This window comes from Somniosus microcephalus, chromosome 11, assembly GCF_052327205.1.
Source record: "Somniosus microcephalus isolate GS21.2 chromosome 11, FLI_Smic_1.0, whole genome shotgun sequence".
Classification (NCBI taxonomy): domain Eukaryota; kingdom Metazoa; phylum Chordata; class Chondrichthyes; order Squaliformes; family Somniosidae; genus Somniosus; species Somniosus microcephalus.
The window spans coordinates 232,335,665-232,361,909 of NC_140997.1; the positions used below are offsets into that span (position 1 = coordinate 232,335,665).

At 44.7% G+C, this 26,245-nt stretch overlaps 1 protein-coding gene across 3 annotated transcripts; it reads right to left on the reverse strand.

Moving 5' to 3' along the window:
• LOC147111331 (GATA-binding factor 2-like) lies at window positions 1-25,482 on the reverse strand. Of its 3 annotated transcripts, none has more exons than XM_086002120.1 (6): window positions 23,303-25,482; window positions 17,967-18,388; window positions 16,758-17,378; window positions 13,501-13,646; window positions 11,050-11,175; window positions 1-3,992 (listed from the first exon to the last, which is right to left on the reverse strand). In XM_086002120.1, exons 2-6 carry the CDS (start codon window positions 18,202-18,204, stop codon window positions 3,702-3,704), a joined length of 1,422 nt encoding a protein of 473 aa, XP_085858246.1. In that variant the 5' UTR covers window positions 18,205-18,388; window positions 23,303-25,482; the 3' UTR covers window positions 1-3,701. The 3 variants fall into 3 exon arrangements, with proteins under 3 accessions (XP_085858246.1, XP_085858247.1, XP_085858244.1); XM_086002121.1 differs by lacking the exon at window positions 23,303-25,482 and adding an exon at window positions 18,521-18,797 and having other exon boundaries at window positions 17,013-17,378; XM_086002118.1 differs by lacking the exon at window positions 23,303-25,482 and adding an exon at window positions 18,521-18,797.
• Between the last annotated feature and the right edge of the window lie 763 nt (window positions 25,483-26,245).

The window sequence follows — 26,245 nt, forward strand, 5'->3', positions numbered from 1 at the left end:
TTTTTTTAATCATTTTTTTATTATTACTTTTAGCAATGTTCATGAGGAATAATGATGATAACATACACATTTATACAGATAATTATATAAACATGTTGTACATATTTAAACAATAACTTAATCTACCAACAAAAAAATAAAACAAGGAAAAGAATGTAAATACTGCGAGAAAACAGAATCTGTATGGTGATAGATACAAAATAATTTAAAAATCTTCACTGCTGAAAAGACTACACTGCAGTGAGTGACAATATATTGCACTTTGTCCTCTTATTCTGGTCTGTTTTTTTTGCTTTTTTTCTTAAAAAATATTGTTGTCAGTAACTCTCCCCTGCCTCGACAATCCCAGGTGAAAATTAGGCTTCATTTCAAATTAATATTCACTGTACCATATCTTTAAAAATGCACACCGGGTTTCAATTCATTCGATGATAAAGGGAAAAAATGAAATTTAAAAAACAAATTGTATCTCACACGTGACATTAATTCCCCCCCCCCCCCTTTCTCTCCCGCCCCCTCCATTATATATAACCTATACAAAGTGCAGCTATATATGCCGAGCGCCACTAGCGGACCATCTTATAAACGTTTAAAGCGGATTTTTAATATGGCTGTTCGGTCCTTGAGAAACATTCGTGAAATATTTTTTATCAACCGGATTTATTATTTACGAAAGAAAAATGACCCCACAACCAGTTGAAGATACAAAGTTGCTTCTGCTCCACTTTAAAAGAATGCCGTCCCCAAAAGACCCCAGACTGCTAAAAGGATTTATTTATTTGGTTTTTGTAAATGCCGCTCACGTACGTTATATTCCAACACATGTTCAGGAGTGGAGTGGCATTACAGAGCAAACTTGCATTTATGTTGCACCTTTTCACATTCTCAAGGCAACACCCCCCACCCGGTGAGCTGCTGTTTAAGTGCAGTCACTGTTGTTACGTAGGAAAGCACTGTAATCTTGTTCATGCGTTTTTATTTCCAATTGCTATTTTGATGGGATCGCCAGGGCAGAAAATATTTCCGGGCTCAGGAGGAGAAAGATGCTCCTCGGTCGCAGCTCCTGTGAGCTTTTACTGTGTGAGCTGGCCTGATTGTCCTTCCTTCCCCTGTCTAGTAGTTCACATCTTGTCCTTCTAGCGCCCACCCCATCCCACCCCAAAACACACACCACAATCAGACAGATCTTAACAGCACAGAGGCCAATATTCATAGAATGGTTACAGCACAGAAGGAGGCCATTCGGCCCATCGAACCCCGTGCTGGCTCTCTGCAAGAACACTTCAGCTAGTCCCACTCCCCCGCCCTTTCCCCGTAGCCCTGCAAATTATTTTCCTTCAGGTACTTATCCAATTCCCTTTTTGAAAGCCACGATTGAGTCTGCCTCCACCACCCTTTCAGGCAGTGCCTTCCCTCCCAGCACGTCTAAATTCACACAGCACAATGGTCGGAGCAGAGGGAAACACATCTAAAAGGGACAGTATTCTCTCTCCTTCCTCCTGTGTCCAGTTTCCAAACACCGTACAATGACGATTTCCTCCCTCTCATTTGGAGAATAATCTATGGGGAGGAGTTGGAGTGGGAGGAGGAGGAGGAGGAGGAGGAAAGGAAATTTTGAGTGCGATATAATTTGACGCTTACAGTCATGATGCGACCTCTTCGACGCCATCATTTCTATTTTAAGTTCTCAGGTTACAGGGTAGCAAGGATCCAGCTTAATTTAAATGTCACGTTGATTTTGAAAGTCAGTGGTACATAAATCAAACCCATGTGACCATCGCAAAACAAAGATGTCTCTCAAAGCAACCTTTAAAAACTCTCTTACATTGGCCACACTGTAAAATCCACGTAATATTTCCAAACACCTTCTTCTTGAATACTTTCCTCCTTTAAGACGCTCCTTAAAAACCAACCTCTGTGACCTCACCTGACTTAATATCTCCGTGTGGCTCGGGGTCAAATTTTGTCTGATTTACGCTCCTGTGAAGCACCTTGGGACGTTTTACTACGTTAAAGGCGCTATATAAATGCAAGTTGTTGGTTAATTTGATGACGCATTCTTAGACATAATCTATGACCTGTTTGGTGTTGAGGTTAAAAGGATAACCATGTCCCAGAACACGATAACTAGTGTTGTAACTGGTCACATACTCCCAACATGTTCTCTGATATTGGACCATTTTTTTATTACTGAATGAATCGTGTTAAAGACAGTGTCCCTTTTAAACCTAAAGTGGAAGCAGCATTAATTTAAATTAAAATCAGGTGAAGATGGCAAACGTTCTGAAGAACTCAAGATATGTGATTATCTACTAGCCTGTGAAGTATCAATAATAATGTACAACAATCAATTATCTACACGGAAACCTGTTTTTCACTAGTACAGCTGGTGTGTTTCTGATACTGAGAATTGAGTCAGAAGGTAGAGACTGATTCGTTAATGGGAGCCAGGCTCTGATTCCCTCCACCCAGCCCCCACCACCCCCTGCAATCTTCTCCCCATCTCTCCTGAAGGTGCTGGTTGTTGCCCAATGGGTGCCGGGAGCCCTCCCCAGTACCTCTTCACCCGAGGCCACGACTAAATAGCAGCTGGCTATTCGACCATGGAAGGCGTCACAATTGGGCCCGCTCCTATCCCTAACGTCACCCGGAGTCCCCAGATAGCAATGAGAACCCTGGCTAGTTTGCCTCCACCCCCCACCACCCCGCAACCTTCCCTAGCACGGTAGGTGGAGGGGTGGGCTAGAACTAATGCTAGCAACTCTAGCGCCGTCACGACCCACCTTACTCCAGTTAGCACGACACAAACCAGTGACTGAACCCAGGGATCGTCGCGGCCCCCCCCCCGCCCCCCGCCAGCCAGGCGGTACAAGGAAGCCCACACCTAAGAACCGACAACCTCTCACCAATGTTCCCATTGCAGCTGCGCAGCGGTCCAAAGGTCCCGCGCTGGCCGCTTGCCGGCTTTACAATGGAAAACCGCACCGGCGCGGGAACTTGAATGGGCCGCGCAGCCCCTTAAAAGCACCGTGCGCCCCCAAAAAATGAGGGAACACTGACTCTCGCCCCTGCCCTCCCCTCGCCACTAACACAGAATCAGCTCAAAACCTTCTCAAAAAATAAAATAAAATAAAATGTCTGCACAATATGAAATAGTTAAAACAATACAAACGGAAAGAAATATACTTCAGAGTTAAGTGGCTTTGCTTAATTTTTTGAGAGTGTTTTTTTTGTTTTTAAAATGAAATAAAAGAAAGGAATCCAGCATAAGCTATTGAGTTTTAGCAATCAATTTATCCCCAATTCTCTGATTTACAATATTCACATTGATAGCAAGGACGACAGTCCTCTGTATGTTTCTGACGCAATCCTCCCTCTGTGTCTTTCCAATCAGTCCGAACAAGGCGATGCCAATCCCGTACAGTCTCCTCCGATGTGTCCGTGATGGGGGGGTAAATTGCTTTTTTAATCCGACTGAATCCCTCCCACCCAAAGTCTTGCAAACGCCAACAGGGCAATCATCGGGGCAACTCGTATCCCCGCCCCCCACACGCCCCGCAATGTTCCCAAACAACACATCGTCCGTGATTTTTTTCTTTTCCTTAAAAAAAGATAAAGGCCAAAAAACCTTATGTACTGTTTTTTCCTCTCTGCTCTCCGATCACTATCTCTTCTTCCTCCGAGGGAGTCTCCCGTTCCTTCTAGCCCATGGCAGTCACCATGCTGGAGGGGTGGGGGTGCCCGAACGAGAGGCTGGACGATGGGTGGATGGGGGTGGGCGTGGGCAGCATGTGACCCGCGTGGCTGAACGGGGGCAGGTGCCCCATGTGCTGCATGTGGCCCGCCAAGCTGAAGGACGACGCCTTGTCTTGCATGCACTTGGACAGCTCCTCAAAACCGTCTGACATCCTCTTGCTTTTCTTCGATTTGCTGGACATCTTCCTGTTCCGGGTCTGTATCCCTTCTTTCTTCATGGTCAGGGGCCTGTTGACCTGAATGGGACGAAATACAGAAAAAACCAACCTCACACCATTGAATCTCACCAATTGCTGGAATCAAATGATACCGGGACTAAAGGGGTTAAATTATGAACACAGGTTGCACAGACTGGGCTTGTATTCCCTCGAGTATAGAAGATTAAGGGGTGATCTAATCGAGGTGTTTAAGATGATTAAAGGATTCCATAGGGGCGATAGAGAGAAACTATTTCCTCTGGTCGGGGGGGGGGGGGGGGGTGGGGAGTCCAGAACAAGGGGGCAGAACCTTAAAATTAGAGCCAGGCCGTTCAGGGGTGATGTCAGGAAACACTTCTTCACACAAAGGGTGGTGGAAATCTGGAACTCGCTCCCCCAAAAAGCTGTTGGGGTCGGGGGGGTCAATTGAAAATTTCAAAACTGAGATTGATAGATTTTTGTTGGGTATGGGTATTAAGGGTTACGGACCCAAGGAGGGTAGATGGAGCTAAGCTCCAGATCAGCCGTGATCTCACTGAATGGCGGAACAGGCTCGAGGGGCTGAATGGCTTCCCCCTGTTTCTATGTTCCTGTGAACCGCAACCGGATTTTCTGAGCAGGGCTGTCGAAGTGGCCCAGACTCCCTCTTACTTTTTTTCTCCCACCCCTCCGAGTCTCTCCCCAAAGCACTGACCCACACTGGGACACGGTTACACTGGCACCAGCTGCCCTCTGGTACTGGGACCCAAAGGCTATTCTTCAACTAGGCATCTGGACAATGAGTGTCAACAAGTTACGCTGCCATCGAAAGGAATGACACAGAATTACATCAAATTGACAGCACACAAACAAGCCATTCGGCCCAAAGCCAGTGCTTATGCGCCACACGAGCTTCCTCCCACCTTAAGATAAGAAGATTAGGAGCAGGAGTCGGCCATTCGGCCCCTCGAGCCTGCTCCGCCATTCAATAAGATCACGGCTGATCATCGACCTCAACTCCACTTTCCCGCCCGATCTCCATATCCCTTGATTCCCTTAACGAGTCCAAAAATATATTGATCTCAGCCTTGAATATACTCAACGACTGATCATCCACAGCCATCTGGGGTAGAGAATCCCAAAGATTCACCTCCCTCTGAGTGAAGAAATTCCTCCTCATCTCAGTCTTAAATGGCCGACCCCTTATCCAGAGACTATGACCCCTAGTTCTAGACTCTCCAGCCAGGGGGAAACCACCTCTCAGCATCTACCCTGTCAATCCCCCTCAGAATCTTGTATGTTTCAATGAGATCACCTCTCATTCTTCTAAACTCCAGAGAGTATCGGCCCATTCTACACAATCTCTCCTCATAGGACAGCCCCCTCATCCCAGGGATCAACCTTCATCTCGCCCTATCAGCGTGTTATTCTATTCCTTTCTCCCTCGTGTATGTACCTAGGTTCCCCTTTACAGAATCTGACCCTGTGCCCACCCTGTGTCCAAATGATGACTGGACATCAATCAACAGCGGGAACCCTGGCTGATTACTTTCACCTTCTTTGCATAGGAACACAGATGCCAATCGAGCTGCCCTGACCCTGAACACTGCCCCTGAAGGTCACTGTGCCAACAGGCAAGGATATGACAGTGGACAGACTCCAAATGCATTGATAGCACGTCCCTCTGTCCCTTATTAATGCTCCAGTGAAGCACCTAAATTAAAGGCGCTATATAAATGCAAATTGTTATTTTAATGGAAGTGGTAACCCATTGAAAGTAAAGCGGGGACACCTGCGGCAAGACGCTGGACTGGCGGATGCGCTAGGTGTCCACTCTGGTCACTTCTAGACTAACCACTCAGTCCGGCTTAAAACTACAGCCTACTTGGATGAGCGCCGCTCATAGTGCTAAGCACTGGCACTCTGATTACAACAAACAAAGGCAAACTACAGGCACCAAGGGCTAGAAACATGGATTATGATGAGGATGATCTCCCACTAGTTGGGAGAGGTGAGTATATCGGCCACACTGTCACTGCATATAGGAACAGGAGAAGGCCATTCAGCCCCTCGAGCCTGTTCCGCCATTCAATTAGATCACGGCTGATCTGTGTCTTAACTCCATCTACCCGCCTTGGTTCCGTATCCCTTAATACCCTTACCCAACAAAACTCTATCAATCTCAGTCTTGAAATTTTCAATTGACCCCCAGCCTCAGCAGCTTTTTTGGGGCGAGAGTTCCAGATTTTAGAAACATAGAAAAATAGGAGCAGGAGTCGGCCATTCGGCCCTTCGAGCCTGCTCCGCCATTCAATATGATCATGGCTGATCCTCTCTCTCAATACCATATTCCTGCTCTCTCCCCAAACCCCTTGATGCCTTTTGTGTCTAGAAATCTATCTATCTCCTTCTTAAATAGATTCAGTGACTTGGCCTCCACAGCCTTCTGTGGTAGAGAATTCCACAGGTTCACCACCCTCTTGAGTGAAGAAATTGCTCCTCATCGCAGTCCTACCCCATATCCTGAGACTGTGACCCCTCGTTCTAGAACCCCCCAGCCAGGGGAAACATCCTCCCTGCATCCAGTCTGTCTAGCCCTGTCAGAATTTTATACGTTTCAATGAGATCCCCTCTCATTCTTTTAAACTCTAGTGAATACAGGCCTAGTCGACCCAATCTCTCCTCATACGACAGTCCTGCCATCCCAGGAATCAGTCTGGTGAACCTTCGCTGCACTCCCTCTATGGCAAGTATATCCTTTCTTAGGTAAGGAGACCAAAACTGCACACAGTACTCCAGGTGTGGTCTCACCAAGGCCCTGTACAACTGTAGTAAGACATCCTTGCTCCATTTTAAGGTTATGCCCCCTTGTTTTGGACTGGCTCCTAACTTCCGAATGGATTTGCAATCTGCCTCACAAACATCTCTCTTTAGCACTTGGCTCAAAGCAGTGACTCTGATATCGATCGCGGCCCCCTACCCCCACCCCCACCCCTTGGTCTGTTCATTCCCCAAAGGTCAAAACATCATTACCGTGATATCAGACAAGAAGGTGCCCTATTGTGTCCTATTCCTACATAGAGGCAGATGGGGACACCGCTCAGTAGATCCCTCCAAAGGATCACTGGTGACATTTTCAATGTCAGTTAACCACCAGCTGCCCTCAGTTGACATTAAGACAGTTCGCTGCATCCTTATCAGAGAATCACACAGCACAGGCGGAGGCCATTCGGCCCATCGCGCCTGTGCCGGCTCTTTGACAGAGCTCTCCAATCAGTCCCGCTCTTTCCCCACAGCCTTGCGAATCTTCGCTTTGGGAAAGGCTGATACCTGGGATGGCAGGAATGACGTATGAGGAGAGATTGGGTCGATTGGGCTTGTACTTGCTGGAGTTTAGAAGAATGAGAGGGGATCTCATTGAAACTTATAAAATTCTAACAGGACCAGACAGACTAGCTGCAGGAAGGATGTTCCCGATGGCGGGGGAGTCCAGAACCAGGGGTCACAGTCTAAGGATAAGGGGTAAGCCATTTAGGACTGAGATGAGGAGGAATTTCTTCACCCAGAGAGTGGTGAACCTGTGGAATTCTCTACCACAGAAGGCAGTTGAGGCTAATTCATTAAATATATTCAAGAAGGAGTTAGATATATTTCTTAAGGCTAAAGGGATCAAGGGATATGGAGAGAAGGCAGGGACCGGGTACTGAATTTGGATGATCAGCCATGATCGCATTGAATGGCGGAGCAGGCTCGAGGGGCCGAATGGCCTACTCCTGCTCCTATCTTCTATGTTTCTATGTTTCTAAAGACAGTTCCTGCACCAGTTGTATTGCAGTGTGTGGGAGACAAACTCCCCAAGGCGGTCTCGCAAAGCTCTCTGAAATAAGAATGACGCCCAGATCAGCAGCGCAGCTATACTGCAGCATGCGCACACGGGAAACCGTGTTGCATCAGGACAGAAACTGCAGTGCGATTAGCTCATTCAGGGGACTATCGGGGTTAAACGGTGGCTGCGCAGGGCTCCCTAACAGCAGACACTTGTCAGCAACGGGTGGCCCAATGTTCTCATATTGAGGACGAGGCAATATTTCTACATCCATTAATGTAAACTAAAAACCCGGTGCAGGAATCCCGCCCCAACCGCGGTTTTGCCATACGCGGATTTCAAGTATACACGGTTTCCTCTCTGCGACAACTTTTGCTAACCGCGGCAGTGAATTTTGCGTACACGCGGTTTTTAATTTAGGATGAGGGTAAATAACATGATTTTATTGCTTTTATATTCTTTTTTATTATTGTGTTATTTGAACATTTATACTGTATTTGCCAACCGCGGTTTTACTAACCACGGGGGTTTTCAGGGACGTATCCCCGGCGGTTGGGGAGGGATTACTGTATGTTAACAACAACAATGTGCGCCTTTAAAATAGTAAAACATCCCAAGGCGCTTCACAGGAACATAACCAGATAAAAATTGACACGGAGCCAAAGAAGGAGACATTAGGACAGGTGAGCAAACGCCTGGTCAGAGGTAGGTTTTAAGGTTCGAAGCACAGAATGCCTGAAAATGACTCCTATTTACATTGGGATACGGTGAACTGTATATACAGTACACGCAGTGTTGGGAGGTTGCAGGTTGGTGCCTACGATTTTACCCTCTATGTTGTTCTCTGTCATATTATAGAGGGAGGCAGAGGGGAAACACAATGGCACTGTCCCACGGAAAGAGAGCGTGAACAGTGTACAAACTCGACTTCTGTCGCTGTTATACCAGCTGCTCAGGCCTAAATTCACCATCAGTTCTGGTGTAAGTCTGGCACCAAGCCGGCACTCTCGCCTCCAAGGCAGAAGGTTGTGGATGCATGGTCCCACTCTGGAGACTGGAGCACAAAAAATCTCGGCTAACACTCCCAGTGCAGTACTGATGGATTCACTGCTTTGAGCCAAGTGCTCTCAGGTGGATGTAAAAGATCCCATGGCGCTATTTTGAAGAAGAGTAGGGGAGTTCTCCCCAGTGTCCTGAGGCCAATATTTATTCCTCAATCAACAATCGCTAAAAACAGATTATCTGGTCATTTATCACATTGCTGTTTGTGGGATCTTTCTGTGCCCAAATTGGCTGCCGCGTTTCCTACATTACAACAGTGACTACACTTCAAATAGTACTTCATTGGCTGTAAAGCACTTTGGGACGTCCAATAGTCATGAAAGGTGCTATATAAATGCAAGTCTTTTCTTTCTTACCAGGGTGTGTCAATTCCCAGATAATAATCTGTTGCACCCCTCCCACCCCCTCCACTCTCCCCCAACCAAACCCTCGCTAGGGGTCAGAGCATATCGTGGCAGCTGCAATGTTAACAGCTAGATTTAACTCAGTCAGAGTGTTAACCCCAAAGATGTCCAGCTGCCCCTTAGAGTTAGTCGATGGGCACCTGTAGTGTGTGACTACCAGGAAGCCAGCCTTGTACACCGGGCTCTCCAGGGTCACATCTGAAATGCATGGAAGGCAGGACAGCCTGAAGTGAAAAGCAGCAGCAGGTTTAACGTCACTTTCATGGGCTGGGAGGCCTTCTCCCTTCCTTAGAACATTAACAGAGGCAGGCACCAAACAGCTCTGAGCATTGCCTCAACAACGCCATCAGTACAAGGGCTGACTGGGGAGCAGGTTGCCTGAGAAATGATGCATAGCACATGGGGAGACAGGAGGGCACAGAAAATAAACAAACAAACAAATAGGGCGACCATGAATTTTAAATGAGGACGAGCGGGAGGGTTTATATCTTTTCCCGCTTAAAAGTTGAAGAAGAATAAATTACTTTGGACAAGTGGAAAAAGAACACGAGGGTGGGGCGGAGCAGAGACAAAATTGTCTGATCACCCAAGTTTACAAATTGGGAAAAGTAACTGTTTTGGCAGACTGTCTTAAACATGGAACACTTAAAACTATTTGCATGCTTATCCTGTCCCAGCTGTCAGATAACCAGCCCAGTTTCTTTCATCTATAACAGGGTTATCTTAAATACTGAGAGAGCAATCAACAACCAAAAAATTTCAACTTGACATTTGTAATGGGGAAGGATGGGGGGGTTGCGGGAGAGAAAAATCAGCCTCTAAATCTCCTGGAAGTTGATAATTGACTTGGCCTCCAGACTGTGATATCCAAACCCTTGTTCAGTTTAACCAAAAAGTTGATAGTTCTAGCGAGAATAGGAGGAAAAGAAGGTGGGAAATGTCATCTCTTATTTATATAATTTATTATATTTTATTCATTTAATTGTCTTTTTTGACTCTTGTCTCCTGCCGGTCAATTCCAGGTCAGTTTGTTAATTTTGGGTCAGGTCCATCGATGTGATAGGATGAGTTTAATAGTAAGGGTGCCCCCCCCACCCACCCCAGTTATCCGCCTATCGGGAGAAGGGTGGTCTGTGTTCAGACTTCAATTAAAAGCACAACTGCCATTGGGTTAAGAAAAAAATATAAGGTGGGTGGGGGTTGGGGGGCATAGAAGGCTGGAATTTGCTTAACTTTATAAACACATGATTTATTGGAGGTCCTCCATTGTTAATCAACGCTCTTAAAAAAAAGTCTCCTTTTTAATTTAAGATGCATTTTGAAAATGTAGAAGAAAGGTCAAGACAATTACAACCAGAGTGAGCAGAAATAAAATCCAAGAAATTATACAATATTTAGCGAGGTTAAACTGCCCTCTCCCCATCAAAAAAAAACAATTTCAAAGAGCCACGACCCTAGAATTCGCCTTTCGGTGCAGATTATTCCTCTATTTCCCCCCACAATCCGTTAAGAATTTGTCGGTGCTTTTTATTTTGCAATAAGCTGAAGGGAATGTTGGGACTTGGGGTAAAGAAGAGGCAGAGATGTTGATGGGAAATTAAAAAATTAGCTTAGCATACAAAATAGAAATCATACCGTAAGCTTGTGTGAGCTGGGCTGACGTTTATTGGACTCTATATCTGCAAATCTACTCCGCTTGTAAATTGCTTGCTTTGCTGAAGGAAGAATAAGGGCATTCGGACCTCTCAGCGTCGGACTATTTTTGGCACTACCCGAGTAAAAAGGAAACACCGGTCCTTTTAATCAACAGGGAATGGTTACTTACATTGTGCAGTTTAAAGTACAGGCCACAGGCATTACAGACCGGGTCACCATTGGCATTCCTTCGCCATAAGGTAGTGGTTGTGGTCTGACAGTTCGCACAAGATGTCCCTGCTCTCCTGGCTGCCGACTGGATAGAAACAAAAATGTGGTTATTTCATTGGAACTTGGCCTTGGGGTTATACAATAGGACGTAAGTATTTTTTTTTATAAAGGGACCTGGCGTTTAATACACACACAAAGCTTTACTCCAGATAAAAATGGCAGAGCTATGGGGAAAGAGCAGTGGGTGGAGGGGGGGGGGGGGTAGAAGCGGGACTGACTTGGACTTCTCTTGGAAAGGGCTGGCACAGACTCGATGGGCTGAATGGCCTCCGTCTGTGCTGCACTATTCGATGAGTCTCAAGGCGCTTGGCTCACAATGCGTTGTACTTAGTCAGTACCGTCACTGTGAACAGAGCACCTTGTGTGAGTGAGTGAGTTCAGGCTGCCCACTGGAGCACTGATGCTGCCAAGATCCCCTTTAATTTTGCCGATTTTCCTTAAATGGGAGGGAGGGGGGGGGGGGGGGACAATTCCTAAAAAGGAGGCGCGATTTCGCGACAGAATAAAACCCCTCTGCGGATTTTAATAAGTCTCACTCATAAAATTAGCCCGGTATTGTTTTCTCTTGCTGTTCCGTTGGGGCCCTGAAATCAGTTTTTTTTAAACAATGGTGAAAAAATATTCAGAAGGTGTTTGTGAGAAACTTGCGACCCAAAAATCCTGATTTTGTTTATTCAAAATTTCCCGGCGTGGACCGCAGGTATACTGCAATTAAAATTCCGCCAAGAATGATTCTACATTCACACAGAATTCCATCCCCTCTCGCAACCCTCGCCGTTACAAATTCCCATCGAAATATATTATAAATAAATAAAAAAAATACACATCCGTGTAGAATAGAATCGGGCCTTGCATGAGGGGGGCAATAACTTTATATTTTTAGCTGAATTCCCTTTGCTGTTCTAAATAAACCAGCGAAAACCCCGCGGAGGTTTTGAGTGGTAACAATTCAAACAACTGTTTATAAAGAAATGCAAGGTTGTTTCAATCCTTTTCTTTTATTTCAACTCCCTCCACCTCCAGGGAAAAGTTTGTTTTTTAAATCGTGAACCCGATTGACGCCTGCGCGCAATCTACCCTCGCTGTGTAAATAAAATGCTTTTTAAGAGTTGCATTAATTTTTCTTCCTTTCCCCCCGCTTACTGATGATCATTGTGGCAGGATTTTCAACACGCCTGCTCGATATAAACTTGAAGATCTCTCTCTCTCTCTCTCTCTCTCACTGGTCACGGAACACAACAGCCTAGTTCTCCTTATCTTTAGCAAACAGACATCCGGCTCGGAACCTGCTGTCAGTGTTTATAAAGGCTATTTAAAACCACCCTAACGAAAGTGCAAAATATTAGCGACTACCACAAAGAAAACTGTTTTCTTAAAAATAAATATATATACACACACATTGGGAACACCATAGGATAAATCCAGACACTGTCTCGTTATGGGTCTGGCCTTAGAAAGAAAATAAATACGTAACAAAAATATTATTAATTGAAAAGAGTATTTTTTTCACCCTCCCGGGCTTAATGTTCGCTGTTCATTAACAGTCCCTTCGGAGCCCCGACCAAACAAAAAATACTAGAGATTCCTCCAACCCACTTTTCTATTATTCCTCTGGGACCTAACATTTACCCCCCTACTTTCAATGTTAAAATGAATTAGCGCCAAATGCTTTCAAAACCCGGTTTCACAAACTGCACCAGCCTCATGGACAGAGGGCGAATTATCTTCTAAATATTTTTGTTCAACAGTGGATTGGTTGAGGTGTGCACGTTGAATAGGGCGCTGACAGGTGTCCTTTTTGAAGGATTTTCTTATATTCCTCGATATTAATGGTATTTACAATATATTATCGTCTATATTTTACACATATTGTTTTATGTTGCGTTGCTTGCAGCATTGTATTCACTGTGGGAAATCTGCCTGCTGAAATCTGTTAAAATCATTAGCAATCTGCTTTGGTAATTGCCATGGGCTCTGATGCAGATTTCCAATTATAGTTACACCCACACACACTCACACATATACACATATACACACCCACACACACTCACACCCACCCACACCCACCCACACATATATACACACACACACACATACATATATACAGCCACCCACACACACTCACACCCACCCACACATATATATACACACACACACATATACACATCCATACACACACACACACACACACATGCACAAGCCCACATACACACACGCATATATATACACATATATATATATACATACAAATACATAGACACACACACAGACACCTTGTCTCGGGGTCCAATTGAAATTGCTAACTAAGGTCACGATTATCGTCGGGACACCACACACTGCAGAAACCTACCAATCTCCTTTTGGGTTTAATGAGGGGTCTGTTCTGACCATTCATCTTATGGTACAGGCCGCAGGCATTGCACAGGTAGTGTCCTGTCCCGTCTCTCCGCCACAGTGGCGTGGAGGTCGCTCCACAATTCACGCACTCCCGGCCCTCTGAAATCAGATAGAAATGAGAGTGTAAAATCATTCAAGGGCCAAGGAAAATGTATGTATGTATCTGTCTGTGTGTATAAATAATATATATATGTCTGTGTGTATATATATAATATATATATATGTCTGTGTGTATATATAAATAATCAGACCAACTAAAACGGTCAGCTAATAGTACCCAGTGAGTTGACGAGTGTCGGTTATTTTGATCATGTATTCCGGGATTTGCTCCCGATTATATTGTCCAATCTAAGGGCTAATGAGCAGTAAAGCCGGTCTCTGTGTAACCAGCCCAATGAGACACGCGGCGCGGATATTACACACTGTATAATATAAAGTGAGAAAGGGACCAATATTTGAGCTGCTCCCGACTCTGACGACAATCACCCGCCCTCCGTGATAAAACGCCCGGTTTCTTTTCCCAATCTATTTCCCGATTTGTTTGTGTGGGTTTTTTGCCCCCCTTCTTCTCATAAATTTCAACCCAAGCGTCCGATGTGGAGCGTGGGCTACCGGGAACAAGCTGAAATGCTGCAATAAAATATTATTTTTAGAAAACAAACGGATTTCTAAGCGATTCCTAAGAGACAGGAATTCCTCAAAGAAAAGGCAGGTTGAACAAGGAGAACCAGATTTAATAGATTTCCAACAGAGGCCCATATACCAGGCTTATTAAAATGCGAATCAATTGTTAAATATGTATTTATTACAGAGAGATAACACGTCCCTAGAGCGGGAATAAAACCAGGCCAACCGTGAATCGATTTTGTCAAGTCGAATGGCTAAGGTATTTAAAAATAGTCAACTCTCCAAATAAGCAATCGAATTCCTTCATTTTTTTTTTCGTCCCAGTCTCTATCTGGAACCCTTACGTCTCCCAACAGTTTAATGACCAGATATTTCTGGTGACTTGATTCCCAAAACAACTTTCTAAAACATGCGGTGTACCCTCTCTATTGTTAATTCTAGACAAAACAAAATTCTGTGAACTTCAGGGGAAACAGCACAAACATTTCGCAAGATCTCTTTACCCAAAGGGAACCTGATACAGTATTTAAGACACAGGACGCCGGGAGTTGTTCACAGGAATATTAAGCGTTATTTACATAAGGAAGTGATGACAATAATCGCGACAGCCGAGAAGGGGTCTGGGAACTAAACTATTGCTTAAGTATTGAGCCTGTGCATAAAAATATATGAATAATATTTCCACAACACGTGGGATAATCAGCGTTTAACAGTCCCGGCCACCCCATAAAACCCCTCCTAAACAAGCGTCAGTCAACATTCAATGTTAACTGTAACCAGAGAACTGATCCTTCAGCTTTAACGACACCCCCCCCCCCCAAATCACAGTCCCCCAAATTTTAAATTATTTACATTTCGAAATAAATTAACTCCCGCCCCTCCACCGAAATTGAAAGCAACTCCCGGCCTCACAAATTAAAACAAAAATAAAAAGTATTTTTTGAGCTCATGATGCGAGGAATGGGACACTTCGCCGATGCTTTACGCAGTCAGACATGTCCTGCTGATGCTGTTACCTTTCATAATTTGGTTTTTAACTAAATCTTGACTTGGAATAATGAGACTAATTCGTGTATTGGAAAAAAAAGCCAAATTATACATTTTGTATAATCCAGAAAGACTATGAAAGAAAGCACATCAGTTCCTGTCAACAGTAAATTTGTTCTGCGGGTCATTAAAAGTCTGATCTGTGCTTATTGATAATAGAAGACAATTTTACTCCATAAATTACAATCTCCACACAGCACAAACCAGTCCTGACAAAAGAGTGACTGCAACAAAGGTAAACTTGGCCAACTTTTTTTTTTAAGTTGGTGAATTAAGTCATCAAAAAAGTGTTTTTAATTATTGGACAACTCTATGATTAATGTTACATGCGGTCATGCCAAATACATTAAACAAGTAACGATTCCGCTACCCTCCGCACCCACCCCCCCATCTCCCACCCATCACAGTTCTGTATTTCCAGGTATTTATATAATCACTTCACACAGATAGCTAACAAATATCAGTGAATGTTTTTTTTTAAATAGACGAGTTGGGAATGTGATGGCTCGCGTGCACATTCTCGATCAGAATAGAGAATAGATCGATGAGTGGGCCTGTGTGTGGGGTTGATGGTGTGCTTTAGGAGGGGGTGCTGTGCAGGGTGTATGGGGTGCAGTAAGAATCGGCTCTGTCCATCCGCCCGAATAATGTGGTTTAGTCATGAGCATTCACGTTGAACGGAGTGAGTGAGAGAGAGAGAGAGAGGCAGACATATTGGCTGGGCCAACACGTTCAGTATAGCCGGGTCGGTGGGATGGTGATATTGGGAGGGGGGTGAGGGAGGGGTGCACCGAACAGGAACAGGGTCTGCTCGAATGACGAGGGGGTTTGGAATGGGCGTTTCCGAATTCCAGCGCTGTTCCTGATTTCCCCCGTTTAAACATTTTGATCGAATGTGTGTGTTGTCTGACTCGCAGGCGAACATTTTAACGGTTGAGTCCTGTCATAACAGGACAAACACGACCAGCATTTGTTACCATTAATTAATGCTTCGATTAATTTTTGAGGGTTATTAACTAATAACAGTTAAACTGTCCCAATATTTAAGACACGGCGCACAAGTTACATTTATCTAATAATGTTATGTTCAGTTTCACCTTTTTTCTTTGTAGGTTCCCTTCTATAGAACTGCTTTATATAAATATATACATCTTTTTTTTAAATCAGATACATTTTTTATTTAAAATGTGTCTCTAGATGTTTGCTATATTAAGTAGAACTGTTATGGTTTTGATTTTCTCACGGTAACAAGCTTATAAAAGTACTTTTCTAAATAAGTCGATCTTAAGAAAACAAATTAATCTCGCGTAATATTTTAATCAATAATAAAAGATAAAACGATCTATTAATACTGGGACAGGGAAGTTCAAAAACGGTTATTTTTTTTTGTAAATCTATCTATATATATATATAAAATATATAAATCATTGGAAATTAAACCGTGAATGTGGGTCAAAAATTTTAAAACGAAAAATTTATTTTAAGATATAAGTTTTTTTTAAGTTTTTTTTTTAATTTAAAAATTTAGTTGCTTACCGGCACATGACCGTGTTTTGCTCCTGGGTTTGGGTGTGAAATTAGAGGCGCCGGCCAGGAGACCGCTGGGATGGAAGAGACTGCCGCTGTATTCGTGGGCACCGTGCACATAGGAAGGGTAGGTGGCTATAGGGTGGTGGGTGGAAGATGCTGCACTTGTTCCAATCGATGCCATAGTGGTCCTAGAACAATCCAGTTTCAAACCCTCAGCAAAAGACACATGATACTTAATGGACTCTTTATCATCTTGCCGACCTGCTGCTGCCGCCGCCGCTGCCGCCGCTGCCGCCGAGCCGGAGGGAGAGACCGAGCTCTGGGCACCCAGGTCCGGGGAGACGTCCTTGGGTGGGGTGGGTGGGAAGCTGAAGAGGTGATGGGGGCTGGAGTGAACCGCCGCCGCCAGGGACGATGCCGGGCTGCTGCCCGGGTAGACGGTGAGCCCGCCTGCCCCGCCCGGGTGCAGGGGACCCTTGCTGGTGAAGGGATTGACGGTCCAGGCCGTGGCGTTGTGGTGATGGTGATGAGCCGCCGCCGCCGAGAGCGCCTTGCCGCTGTCCAGCCAGGAGATGGTGGGGCTGTGGAGGAGATGGGGCCGGCACACTTGGCTGCCAGTCAGGCGAGCTGCAAACAATTTGTGAGACATCTTTGGTCAGTAACTTGAGAGCCAACTCAGGAAAGGGAATGGATTAAAAAAAAAAGAGACCCTTCCCTTTTCAACACAACATGAAACTCCAAAGAAAAAGTTACCCAACTTCTAAAAGAACAGCCAAGAGTTGAGAGAGAGCGCGAGAACCCTGGAAGCGAGTGACAGAGGGCCTCTCCCCACTCTCACCCACACTCTGATATCCTCAATTATTAGCAACTCAAAAAAACCTACGATTGCTGCAAGTTTTGATTTCATATCCGGGAAGTAGTCGGTGTTTTTGTCTCGCTCTCTCTCTCTCTTATGCACCAGTTTGGCGAAAGTTGGGCAGTTTTTTTTTTAAAAAGTCTGTCTCATTCTCCTTCCCTTTTTTTTAAACCAATGACGAGTTCAGTGTAAGAGTAAAACTGAAGGAGGAAGTGCAGCGCCTGGCTTGTTTTTAAAAAAAATAGTTACCAACGTTGCTTTTTTTTGTATCTAAATAAATGGCACATGGTTTATTTTATTCTGGGGAGGGGAGAGGAGGCGCGGGAGGGGAGAGGGGGGAAAGAGTTGCAGAAACTCACCGTGAGCTTGGCGGTAGGAAACGGTAGCCCGGGCGTGCGGAGAGTTGCTGTAGTAAGGGGACACCGGGTTGCCTTGGCCGTCCAGGTGATTGAAAAACACGTCGACTTCGTCGGGAGGCAAGAGCTGAGCGGGTTCCATGTAGTTGTGAGCCAGGCTCGGGTGATGAGACTCCGGGTGTTGGCCGTTCAGGACGGCGTGATGAGCCATCCAGCGAGGCTGGTCTGTGGCCACTTCCATGATCCTTTCCGATTGAAACTCTCCTGCCGTGTGTGTGTTTTTTTTTTGGTTGTTGTTATTCGGATTTAAAGCGAAGCAACACAAAAAAAAATGAAAAGCCTAAGGCTTGTTTTGGCGAGTGGCTCGGGTGGGCTGACCGCACCTCAGGGGCTCCACGAGTTAACACCGACCGCCCGTCTCACACCTGCAACGGCAGCAAAGGTTATTATTCACAAACGGAATTAATCTATATATATATTTTTAAACTAAAATTAGAACAGCAGCCTGTGAATCCAATTCGTACTAAATAAACAATCAATGTAGAAAATATACTCACAAGTTTTACAAAAAGTTCAGCTCAAACAATTCCCAAGTTGTACCAGAATTAAAAACACATCATCTATTATATTCTCTGACTAGTTTTAAATAGATAACTTCCATTTGTACTGCAGCCAGTATAGGACAGGAACGACACAAGCGAGAGAGAGAGAGAGAGAGAGGAGAGAGAGAGAGAGAGAAATGCATTCAGGAGTGGCTGCCAGAGTTGGTAAAATGCAAAGCATCAGTGGGTTTTGCGTGACCGAAACCATCCCATGTCTACACTGGCGCCAGGCAGCCCACTCTGTTCAGTAGACATGAACAGGGCGACGCACTCACTAATAACTGAAGCCAGCCAATGAGAGAGGGCGAGTTGACGGACCGCCAGCTCCGAGCCTGATTGGCTCCTTTCAAAAGAGAGACACACACATTTACAATATATATATATTTATATATACAACTCCTTAATTTACCAAACCTTCCAAGTCGTGAAAAAAAATACCAAACTCAACTGCATAGTTTGACAAGCAGGTAATACAATCATTCTTTTTTTAAAGTTTTTAAATAGAATTTAAATTCAAAGTTATCTTACTACAAGAAGCTAGACGCCAGGGACAATAGGGTTTGTTTGTAAATGAGATGTCCTTATTCCTAAACAGAGCTAGTATTGTAAATGTGAATTTTAATGATTCGTATCTGATGGGGTTTTTCCACCCGCAATTTTAATTCTAATTGTGTTTTACAGTTTGGATTGAGTTGACTTGTCAACGAGTCACATAAAGAGCAAACTTTGAGATACGGAGCTGGTCCCCGGACCACCGAATGCCCCGGGGCTTGGTGCCTCTCTCTCTCTCGCCCTGTTAGTTTTGGAAGCTTTGTATGAAGTTTGGATGGGACTGGGGGGATAAGGCGGTATGTAATTGGGTAATGGGAGGACGGGCGTTTGATACCAGTCCGACTCAGTCACATACTCAGCCATTCTGACGCCGAGGGTCTGACGTCACCTATCTTGCAAACATTTAACCAGGAAATGAGGTTCTCCCCCCACCCCCCCCCCCTTCAAAACAAGTATTTTGAAGTTAGACTCAGAGAGAGAGACTCATAAAATGAGACGGCAGGGATTGCGAGCATTATAATCCCTTTTGGTTTTAATACCAAATCTGCAACGGGAGTCAAGGTTTACTAAGTGAGGGAGTTGAGCAGAGAGCCATCACACAGGTCTCAAACCTAGCTGTGGGTGTGTTTTTTTGCAGGCACGGGATTCTCTGGAACTGTAGGTCAGGGCCGTTCTACAAATGGTGTGGTGAGCACATCCTGGAGGCTCAGAAAGGACACAGTGAAAACGCTCCCCCTCTCCTCCCGAAAATAAAAAACTCCCTACTTGAATTATTCCAACTCTATTGCTAAATACTTTTAAAAAATATATAGATATAAAATAGGGAAGGGAGTGGAGAGGGGAGCGAGCGGGTGTTTCCAATACCCGGTTCGAAGGGCTGAGATCTCAATCGATCCGGAAAGGAAGGGTGAAAGTGGATCATTTAATGTTTTTGTTATTGCCGCAACTTTCAGTTCCACCGTCTCAATGTAAACTGGCGAATTGGCCACGAGTTAATTTCTATAGAGGGTATAGATTGTTCACTGGGGGACGGGTCAGGCTGACAGGAGTGTTCGGGGAGATAGAGAGCGCGGCTGCCCTTAGCTGCAAGTTAAATCTTCCCCTCACATCTGGTTCTGTTCCACCTTGTTAGAACCGTGAATCCCAAACATTTCTAAATAATGTCCCAATCTTGTTTGAAGGTGTGGGCGATCGGAGGCAGTTTGCTTTCTGTTAATGGTGAGAAACATCAAACTTTAATTAATATATATATATATCAAACATCCCCTTTCGATTCCCAAACCACCTCAGCATCTGATCAGATACAGGATCATTTTTAAAAAAAGGAAAATTAGAATTTAAAATAATTAGTAGCAGCCCAACTGTCCCTGCAGTATTTGAATATCTAACATGAAAATAAATGGACTTAAACCCACAAGTCACATTGTGACTTTGAACTTATTTTCTAACCATGTTTCCGTAACACTTACAATTAATGTAAGAAATCACACAACACCAGGTTATAGTCCAACAGCTTTATTTGAAATCACAAGCTTTCGGAGCGCTGCTCCTTCGTCAGGTGACTTCACCATGACTTACAATTAAGGGTAAGAGAAGGGAGTTAGTTTGCCCACAAATCTGTACCATGATATCCCACCCCGGGGTTCACCGCCCCCCCCCCCCCCCCATCTAGGTGGGATAAAAGAAGCGTTTTAAAAATCATGAAGGGTTTTGATGGGAGTAAATAAGGAGAAACTGTTTCCAGTGGCAGGAGGGTCGGTAACCAGAGGACACAGAGTGAAGGTAATTGACAAATTAGGAAAATTTTTGTTTTAAAGGTAAGGAGTTGTTGTGATCTGGAACGCGCTGCCTGGAAGGGCGGTGGAAACAGATTCAATAGGAACTTTCAAAAGCGAATTGGATAAATATTTAACGGGGAGAATTTGCAGGGCTGTGGGGAGAGAGCGGGGGGGGGGGATTGGGATTAATTGGATCGCTCGACCCAAGAGCCGGCACAGGCTCGATGGGCCGAATGGCCTCTCTGTGCAGTGTGATTCTATGATTCTACCTCCATCTCCCTATCCATTAATTAGAAGTGTTCGCGCGAAGCAACATCGAAACTCTTATAATCCAGACCGGCAGTTTTAAACCTTAAACGGGGGACACAACTTTCCAAATGTTGGATATATTCCTTCTCCGCTCGATAATATAATTCTGCCCTGCATGTGTGCAGGTAACACGGGGTAAGAGAGAGGGGCGGAACTCATTGCAATTAAACTGACCATTGAACCAATTCAGCTGACTGCCCACACAGAGCATCGCCTCCCCTGTTCAGTATATTTTAAATGCATCTGTGTAAAAAAAAATACAAATATTTATTTACTAATGTCGGTGCAGATTTGCGAATCTCCCGACTGCTGTAAGCGGGCAGCGGACCAAGTCATTCGGACAGCCGGCTGGCTTTCGTTCTACATCTGCTCAGAATACTGAATGTGTTCACAGGACACGACTCTGTTCAAGGTAGTCAGTAAAACAGCAAAAAAAAAACCTCCTAAAGTCTAAACTCAATCCACCGCCATTCCCCAGCAACATCTCGCAAATGCCACTATATCTAGTGATGTATTTTTGCGCTACCCCCGTCTCTCCCGACAACGCACATCCCTGTCGCGAATGTTGAGAATTGCCCTTAAATTAATGTCGAACTGGTTTTTATTAACGCTCCGGTTCTGTGCTGCTGATCGCCGGACCCACTCGCGCAGAGGAGGGTGGATTTCTGAATTAATTTCAAGTCGTGTCTATGACTGCAAATGTGCATTTAAAAGGGGGAAATCAGATCTAATGGTGCAAATTGAAGGATATATTTTAAATAAGCAGTTATGATCGGTTACAGAACTAGGAGAGATTCAAAAATTGGGGCTTGGGGGTGAATGGTAGAATTTTATATCTAATAACCTCGCTCTGACCTTCAGGATTTGTGGAAAAATCATGAGCTGGTTTTTTTTTCTTCTCCCTTCTCCTCCCCTCCTCTTAAACGAGTCCCAAATCGGTGCTGCACGATCAAAGCACCGGATCCGCTAGGGATTCGGATTAACTGATTCCCATTGACAAGCACCAATCTCCCGCCTGGTTAAACCGTAACTGGCTTTCCTTCCACCCCACAACACCCCCCTCTCCCCCTCTCCCCCTCCGGGAGAAATCTACCACAAAACGGGATTTGACCCGCAGCCCAACCCCCCCCCCTCCCCCCTCCTCCATGGTTTACAGGGGTTCAAATATCCACAGTCCCCCCCCCCCCAACCCCCGCCCGTCAAATTCCCGTCAATTGTGGGTCAATTTCATGTCAGAATATAAACCATGTTGCGGGTAAAGTACGCACAATTTTAACTGAGGAAGGTGGCTATCGCAAGTAAACCCGGAGTAGATTCGCTATTTCGTTTCTGCCGAGCAGGGTTACAAGGAAATACAGGCAGAAAAAATCCTGTGGCAAGGCGGAGAGACAGTCGGATAAATCGCGGGCTATTTATATATAAATAGGCTGACTAATCTTTTTGAACGAGCGATATTTTCAAGTTAAACTTTTTTTAAAAAAAAGCTTGTAAAGGAACTGGGTACTAATGATTCAGATCCCCATTTTCATTCCTTAAACCCACCTTAAAACTAACTTATTAATTAATAAGGGACGATTTTTTTTAATGAATACTGATGCCGGTGATTTAGATGGTGGAATGTGACTGTACATTTGAATCAGGTAAAGTCAGTGACAGCGGGCATCACGGACCAACAGTTATTGTAATCCTTTTATCGCCTTGTAATTAATATTTTTTCTAGATTGGTTATGCGCAGGACACGCACCTTGTAGCTCGGGCCAGACTCCAACTGCCCGATGAGGTACAGATACTGTTATTTAACAGGGAATATTTAAGAAACAATCTATTTAATTAGGAAGAAAGGTACTTGGGCTGTGAAGCATTGTGCGTTCACATTACGAGTGAAGATGCAATATGTGTGCGATCGTTAATCCTGAGCCCGGGAATCACAATCTTTGGACAAATGCATCTATTCCCGGCCCCAAACTACTGGTTTCTCAGCGGGAAAATCGAGTTAAAATCTCGCCTGACCCTTTCACCCTCCGCTCAAAAGCGTTTCAAATTGCGAAGACTCTTGTTTATATAAAAAAAACATTCTAAAAAGAAGGGACTGACTGACCTTTCTCGGGGAAGCGATGAGAGGCGGACTGATGCAGGCGATGCTTGTCCGAGGTGACTGCGGCTGTGTCGCTCCAAGCTGTTGTACAGAGTGTTGCTCCCGGGCGGGGAGGGGAGGGGAAGGGGGAGAGGGGGGGGCGGGAGGGGGGGCTTGCGTGTTTAATAGTCCCGGCTCCAGCGCTTGCTGCGGCTCCCGGCTCAGTCTGACCAATGAGCGAATGATTCAGGTAACCAAAATTGAGACACGTACGACTCTGCTCAGAAACCAGCTCTTCCGGGTTAGGCTGCAACCCAAAACACAAATACACACACACACACACAACCTTCAGGTGAAACACGCAGGCAACGAGTGCAGTACATCACTCCTGCAACAGATTCAATAAAGCGCAACACCCATGCAGTGCATGCAATACAGTGCATCGCTCCTGTATGCATACAATGCAGTGGACTGTACAATATAGCTGCAATGCATTCAGTGCGGATCAGCACGCATCAATGCATACATTACAGTACAAGTCTGCGCAATACACAGTGCAATTCATGTCAAGCTGACAGCACAACGCTCCCTTAATGCGTTCAACACAACACCAATCTCGGACATGCAACACGCCATACGATACGTACAGTGCAAGGCGCAGGTAATGTACACAGTGCAACACTCAGGCAATGCACACAGCACAGGACAGCAGCCATGCGGTGCATACGGTACAGAATTCGTTCAAACAGAATACACGAAAGTGTTGGACTCGTTATTAAACTGGTACATCAGTTCTTCGCGGAAGACATTTACCGAGAAGGCCATTTAAACGCGTTTCAGAAACTCCACAAGTATAAGCTTTCCGACTGTTTTCGGTGTGTGTATGTCTATAATGTAAACAAACTCACACAATCACACAAACTCACCAATCTCACACACACAAACACACACACACAATCTCATACACACTCACACATACAGTTACACACAATCACACACACACAATCTCACACTCAATCTCACACACACAATCTCACACACGCTCACATACACAGTTACACACACACACTCACAATCTCACACACACACACAAACACACAATCTCACACTCACACAATCTCACACTCACACACCCTCAATCACACACAGTCACACACTCAAACACTTAAGCTCACACACACTCACAGTCTCACACACAATCACATAGTTACACACACACTACATTCTATATTATTTCTGTATCATACTTTGGAGAACTACAGTTCTGCAAGTATGCGTATTTTAAATAGGTATAAAAAGACACGCGAGATACGTACATACATGAACTATTTTTATGAAAGAATATTAATTATTATGAATATATTAAGAGGTTATAGAGAGTCCCCAGGATAAGTATATCTGCTCTCCTGAGCTCACTTTCCCGCTTTCTTCCCTTTGTAGAGGAGTGTTTGAGGAGAGTGCAGCCACTATCCCAGCCCTTTCACTAAGATTAGAATGGGAGTTACGGTGTGCCGGCTGATAAGTCCTTTATGACCTTGTTATGCCCATTAATTCAATAAAAACCTCTGCAAAATGGCTCATTTGGATGGAGGGGAGGGGAGAGTCACGTTCAGTCCTGCCAGGGTCCAGACTGACTGATTCTTGCCTGTCATTTTATATCGGTCGCGGGAAAACACTTGAGAGAAAATGGATCTATTCAAAAGTTCCAACCAAAATAATTTTCCCCAGTGACATTTTGTGGTAAATAAAAATGCAATTTATGTATTTTTTTAAACTGCAGCCCCTGTGCGTGGCCAGTCCCACACACATCATCTGAATAGATGGCACTTTGAGCATTGAAGCGTCCTCACCTTCACAGAGGTTTCGCTGTAATATATTATATTTTACACCCCCCTTTTTCTCAGATACATTAAACAGACGCCTTACTCATCCCCGCTGATCTGCCCCCTTCGCCATCTCGTTCTGTTGTCAGAGTGAATCTGTCCTGAGGCGATTTTGAGAATTCAAACAACGGGACAGGTGGGATTTCACTTTATTTTTCGTTCAGTGTCTTCTTTGCAAAAGCACAGACCGGTTACAGGGAACGGGAGGGAATAAGGTGGAAGAACGCCGGGGAGTTGCTAGCACTGAACCGTCAGGGGGAGGTTGTCGAGCTCTGGGCTGGGCTGTGTAAGTTGTTCAGCGGTGTTGGTGCCCAGTTAGATGAGCATTTTATTACTGACACCCCCCACCCACCCCACACACACACACACACACACACATCAACAGCAGAAATCCCCGGCCTCATACACACCTTAATCTGGCGTGAGTTTATTTCTCGACGACACACAACATTTTTCTTTCAGTCACCTGTGTGGCGAGAGGGACGAACGATGCAGAAATTTTAACAGAGCGAGAGAGAGGGGAGAATGGGAAAGTGCTTTTGGGTATAAACCTGCCTCAGGTTCCCTTCCTTGTCGAATACCCCCGGTTAAATGTTAGATTTACATCTCAGAGAGAGAGTGGGGGAAAATATAAATATTAAACATCACAAGAATTAGCCCGGAATTTGAGCTATGTTTACGGTTCGACATTTTCGAGTCATTCGCCCACTTATTCCGCTGGAGATGTTTCTGTCTGAGGGACAGTTCGGATTCTCCCTCTTGTTTTATATAAAGCTGTTTTTAAATCTTTCGCCTTGTTTTCATTCAGAGGATCAGGTCTGGTTGCCGTTACAAAGATTCTGACACCGGGTGGCGAGTAGCCTGTGTGTAGCAGCGAATTTCCTTATTCAAAATCAACTGAATCTGGTGGTGTGTGTGTGTCTTTTGTTTTAGGTTTGGCACTCGCTACTAAGCTTATATTTTAGAGAAGAGAGAGAGAGAAAAAAATCCCAGAGTCAGATTGCAACAAAAGATTGCTCATTTTCAACCGCTCGAGAAAAAAATATGTTTGTTTAAAATGCAAAGCTGGGTAAATCTCAGACAC